The sequence below is a fragment of the Coregonus clupeaformis genome, chromosome 36 (genome assembly GCF_020615455.1).
Source record: "Coregonus clupeaformis isolate EN_2021a chromosome 36, ASM2061545v1, whole genome shotgun sequence".
NCBI lineage: Eukaryota > Metazoa > Chordata > Actinopteri > Salmoniformes > Salmonidae > Coregonus > Coregonus clupeaformis.
In genome coordinates this window covers 7,250,492-7,256,491 of record NC_059227.1, presented here as the reverse complement: position 1 = coordinate 7,256,491, position 6,000 = coordinate 7,250,492, and the positions used below count along the sequence as shown (strand labels likewise).

The 6,000-nt window shown below is 47.1% G+C and overlaps 1 protein-coding gene across 2 annotated transcripts in view; it reads left to right on the top strand.

Moving 5' to 3' along the window:
* Nucleotides 1-2,037: 2,037 nt before the first annotated feature.
* The window catches only part of LOC121552934 (serine/threonine-protein kinase MRCK beta-like), a 123,548-nt gene continuing 119,585 nt past the window's right edge, over nucleotides 2,038-6,000 (top strand). The window contains exon 1 of one of the 2 annotated variants that reach the window (XM_045211240.1): nucleotides 2,038-3,092. In XM_045211240.1, the coding sequence (XP_045067175.1) occupies nucleotides 2,918-3,092 (175 nt within the window). In that variant the 5' untranslated portion in view covers nucleotides 2,038-2,917. The remainder of the gene's footprint in view (nucleotides 3,093-6,000) is intronic. The other variant, XM_041866041.2, reaches the window with a different exon arrangement.

Below are 6,000 nucleotides of genomic sequence, written 5' to 3'. Positions count from 1 at the left end.
TATGTGGGAACTCCTTCAAGACTGTTGGAAAAGCATTCCAGGTGAAGCTGGTTAAGAGAATGCCAAGAGTGTGCAAAGCTGTCATCAAGGCAAAGGGTGGCTATTTGAAGAATCTCAAATATAAAATGTATTTTGATTTGTTTAACACTTTTTTGGTTACTACATGATTCCATATGTGTTATTTCATAGTTTTGATGTCTTCACTATTATTCTACAATGTAGAAAATAGTAAAAATAAAGAAAAACCCTTGAATGAGTAGGTGTGTCCAAACTTTTGACTGGTAGTGTATTTATGTATTCGGAAAGTATTCAGATCCCTTTGAAGTTTATTCAAGTGCAGTCGCAAAAACTATTGAGCGCTATGATGAAACTGGCTCTCATGAGGACTGCCACAGGAATGGAAGACCCAGAGTTACCTTGAATGAGAAGGTGTGTCCAAACTTTTGACTGGTACTGTATATACATACATTACGACTCTAACATGTCCCTCTCCTCCCCCACCACTACCACCCAACATGTCCCTCTCCTCCTCCACCACTACCACCCAACATGTCCCTCTCCTCCCCCACCACTACCACCCAACATGCCCCTCTCCTCCCCCACCACTACCACCCAACATGCCCCTCTCCTCCCCCACCACTACCACCCAACATGCCCCTCTCCTCCCCCACCATTACCATCCAACATGTCCCTCTCCTCCCCCACCATTACCATCCAACATGTCCCACTCCTTCCCCACCATTACCACTCTAACATGTCCCTCTCCTCCCCCACAACTACCACCCAACATGTCCCTTGCCTCCCCCACCATTACCACCCAACATGTCCCTCGCCTCCCCCACCATTACCACTCTAACATGTCCCTCTCCTCCCCCCACCATTACCACCCAACATGTCCCTCCCCCCCCACCATTACCACCCAACATGTCCCTCTCCTCCCCCACCACTACCACCCAACATGTCCCTCTCCTCCCCACCATTACCACCCAACATGTCCCTCTCCTCCCCACCACTACCACTCTAACATGTCCCTCTCCTCCCCCCACCATTACCACCCAACATGTCCCTCTCCTCCCCCACCACTACCACTCTAACATGTCCCTCTCCTCCCCCCACCATTACCACCCAACATGTCCCTCTCCTCCCCCACCATTACCACCCAACATGTCCCTCTCCTCCCCCACCACTACCACTCTAACATGTCCCTCTCCTCCCCCACCATTACCACCCAACATGTCCCTTGCCTCCCCCACCATTACCACCCAACATGTCCCTCTCCTCCCCCACCATTACCACTCTAACATGTCCCTCTCCTCCCCCACCATTACCACCCAACATATCCCTCGCCTCCCCCACCATTACCACCCAACATGTCCCTCTCCTCCCCCACCATTACCACTCTAACATGTCCCTCTCCTCCCCCACCATTACCACCCAACATGTCCCTCTCCTCCCCCACCATTACCACCCAACATGTCCCTCTCCTCCCCCACCATTACCACTCTAACATGTCCCTCTCCTCCCCCACCATTACCACCCAACATGTCCCTCTCCTCCCCCACCATTACCACCCAACATGTCCCTCTCCTCCCCCACCATTACCACCCAACATGTCCCTCTCCTCCCCCACCGTTACCACTCTAACATGTCCCTCTCCTCCCCCACCATTACCACCCAACATGTCCCTCTCCTCCCCCCACCATTACCACTCTAACATGTCCCTCTCCTCCCCCACCATTACCACCCAACATGTCCCTCTCCTCCCCCACCATTACCACTCTAACATGTCCCTCTCCTCCCCCACCATTACCACCCAACATGTCCCTCTCCTCCCCCACCATTACCACCCAACATGTCCCTCTCCTCCCCCACCATTACCACTCTAACATGAATCCAACAATCCCCATTCCTCTTCTCCCTCTCCATCAACCACACCATTATACTCTCCAGTCAACCACACAGCTATAGGATGATGATGATGACTTTATTCAGTATGTTTTTGTCCTGTCATTGAAATACTAAAAAGCAAAAACACTATTGCTTGAAAGATTGCAGTGAAATGGTCTATTTGCACATTCACATATAGATATATCGTTAGTTTTTGGTATGGTAAGCCTTGAACACACATCTCATAACTTATTTATGTTCCGGTAAGTGTTGTCCACACATCCATTTAATAATAATGATGGTGTTCTTTCTGCTGGTGAGGTCAGTGCCAGTTAACTCCCAGTGTCTGTCAATCATCAAATGACGTCACCTATCCATAGCGTTTCCGGTGTGGGTAGGCGGGGACTCCATAGTCCCCGGTCTGGATTCTTTTGCAAGGTAGGGAGAGACAAGGCTGGACACGAATTTTGCCATGTTACGCTCAATAGTGAGACACACCAGCTAGCTACTGGTGAAAGCTAGTAAGAAAAAAGGATTCATCTACGAAAAGACAGCCACTCCCCAATTTTGGTTGACATACCTCTCTTTAGCAGTGTTGAAGAACATGTATTGGGCATGCGAGCGAGCAGATAATCCGACCGAGAGAATGGACGACCGGTCAACCTGAGATTCGACGGGGGGAAGCCAGACATCCCATTTTCTAAGTAGAAAGTACAGATTTGTCGGGATTAAATCAAATGGGACGCCCTGGGCCTCGAGTCTGAGTGAAGGGAACACAGTGGCGACGCTAAAAACAAGGCAAAACTGATGAAAATGTCGGTCTTCTTTTTTTAGCTAGCTAGCTAAGGTAGTAGGACACGGCTAGATAGCAAGTTGGAGTCTGGGACTTCAGTGCTCCACATTGGCCAAATAAGTATTTTTCGGTTGCGCTTGAAGGGGGCAGGGTTAGCTAGATTTCGTCTCGCATACTAACTCGGGGAGCGATTCTTCGGCGAAGGGAGTGGTAGCTAGTTAGCTAATTTATAGAAAAATGTCAGCGAAGGTGCGCCTGAAGAAGTTGGAGCAATTGCTCGTGGACGGAACTCCAAATAATGCAAGTTCACTGAGCGTCGAGACCCTTCTGGATATATTGATATGTTTGTACAACGAATGCAGCAACTCTCCTTTAAAACGGGAGAAGCACGTGACAGACTTTCTGGAATGGGGTAAGTTAAATTGTTAGGTTTGATAACAAGTTATGACCGCACGGTCTGTGACAGCTCGTGCTCTCTATGTGCAATGATCAATTCTCCATTACTTGTAATCCTAGCTATGTTAGGTATGTACAGTAGATAGCTAGCTAGCTGACTAGTTAACCCCAGTTCTGAAAATGGGATGGGCTAGTAGTCATTTGGAACAATGAAATGACAGCAAGTAAGCAACATTTTAGATCAGTCAATTCTAAAGTTATTTTAACATGCTCTCTCATTAACCAATAAACCTAGTTAGAGTTCATACTTATATTAAAAGTAATGATACCTTGTGCATATACTGTGTGAAATAACCAATACCATCCTCATAATTCCTTGTTCCGGAAACCTCTTAACACTAAACAGTGGTTTCTGAACTGTGGTCTGGTTAATATTCTCTTAGAGGTGAATGTACTGTTTATTGGACTGTTTATCTGGTGTGACTCAGTGCTTGGACTCAGATTACAAACAAGAGTGCAACTGAAAAGGATTGTGTTTGTTAAAGAAACCAGTTGCCTATTTTTGTCATTTCTTCAGCCTGTCCTGTCAGGCATTGTTTACCTTTTGCTTGTCAGAGCTGTTAGACAAATGTAACCATCTCCAGTTTGAGCCTCACGCCTAAGGACGGGTGTTTAGAATCAGGTGAGGTGTCTCATAACCTCAGGTTTATACTTTCCAGGTCGAGGGAAATGGAGGACTGTGCCAACTTGAGGCTAAAGTTATTAATTTAGCCTACTAGGCTAATTGTTATTTTTCAGAATGAATAACAAGCAACCTTTTCTTAGTGCCAGAATTCCTCACGTTTTATGTCAGGACCTGACTTGTGAAACATAGTGTGCACTATTATGCGCCATAGATCCCCCCCCCCCCCCCCTACAATCTGCTCCAATCCAGACAAGTAGTCCAACCTGGCCTTTGGGCTGCAGTCATCCAACACAATGAGAGGATTCTCTTCCTTGGGCATTTCATTGACGTCAGTAATGAGATTACACCCCGGTGTGTCTGCTCCCGAAAAGCTGTAGGGCGGCAGGTAGCCTTGCTGTTAAGAGCATTCGTCCATTAACCGAAAGGTCGCTGGTTCAATCCCACTAACTGACTAGGTGAAAATCTCTTGTTGTGCCCCTTGAGGAAGGCACTTAACCCTAATTGCTCCTGTAAGTTGCTCTGAATAAGAGCGTCTGCAAAATTACTATAATGTAAAAATGTACGACTGTCGCTGTCCTCTGGGACCTATCGTCAGCAGGTGCAACAACTCAGTTTTGACTGTAGAAGACCCAACCTCCTCTAGCCTAACCGACACATTTACCTGCCTAACCTCTGGGCTCATTTGGTTTAGCCTTGGCCTGTGTGTGTGAATGGTCCTTTTGGAACTCAACTAGGACTGCCAAATGATACTGTAGCATAATGAACAGTCCTAAAGCCCTACACATGATTTGTGACAGACTGGTCCATGAGGCTGATCTGTGTCTCTGTGGTCTTGGTCTGATCCAACACATCAGGGTTGTGTTCAGTCCACACAATGGGTAAACGTATTTTCAAATGGGGAGGTAGGCTAGCTTACTAGCCTACTCAAAGTTGTCCTAGAAGATAATTTATTTTCGTTTTTCTGTAGCAATTTTACTTTTTGCTACTTCTTTTCCTACACAAACCATGAACATTCTAATCTGTCAAAAGGAGGCTGTCATCTGCCGAACAGACTAAATCCCTTAGTGGAGGTTGTTTTTGTGTTTTTTTCTGTCCTCCCAATGCTTTTACACATGTTAAGATAAGTTGTATTGGACCTTTGATATCCACCGAGGTTCATATACTTATTACTCTGGCACTGACATAAAGCACAGTTTGATCTCAGCAAATACAATGGTCAAGGGCTGAGCGTCTATGGGAGTCTGGCTAGTTCCCTGAAGAGCAGCCGTGTGATCTGCCCCTCATTATCACTGACAGACATATCGACCGCGCCTCACCCTCTAATATTGACCAGTGCAGCAAGTTCAGAGTCCATCACTGTAACCTTCTGGCAGCGTCTACTGCACTCCCCTCATTCCAGTGGCCACATCACAGATTTAGCCTAAAAGTCCCCTCGAAGAATTGCTGAATAGCAGATGTTGATGAATTGCAGTTTGGTTCACCAACCAGTTTTCTTTGATATTTAGGGCTTGTGAATGTTCTGCATTCAACAGACTTACAGTTCCTGACACACTTTACAACCACCAACCTGTGTGTTGTATATCGATGGCATTATGAAATTGATATGCTTGAAGTGGCCATGTCCCATTAGTCTACCCAGGGAGAGCCCAGATTCCTGTGCAGCAAGAACTGTAACTGAGTGAATTAGCTGCCAAGGTCAGTGGGAGGAGACGGCTGTGCAGGTGTTTATTGCCTCACTGCCGCTCGGACAAGAGGGCTATTGCAGCCAACTCCATGGAGGATAAGAGGGCTATTGCAGCCAACTCCGTGGAGGATAAGAGGGCTATTGCAGCCAACTCCATGGAGGATAAGAGGGCTATTGCAGCCAACTCCGTGGAGGATAAGAGGGCTATTGCAGCCAACTCCGTGGAGGATAAGAGGGCTATTGCAGCCAACTCCGTGGAGGATAAGAGGGCTATTGCAGCCAACTCCATGGAGGATAAGAGGGCTATTGCAGCCAACTCCATGGAGGATAAGAGGGCTATTGCAGCCAACTCCGTGGAGGATAAGAGGGCTATTGCAGCCAACTCCATGGAGGATAAGAGGGCTATTGCAGCCAACTCCATGGAGGATAAGAGGGCTATTGCAGCCAACTCCATGGAGGATAAGAGGGCTATTGCAGCCAACTCCATGGAGGATAAGAGGGTATAAAAAGATCAATTAGTATTTGCACTCAGTGGTGAGTATCTGCATAGGATTC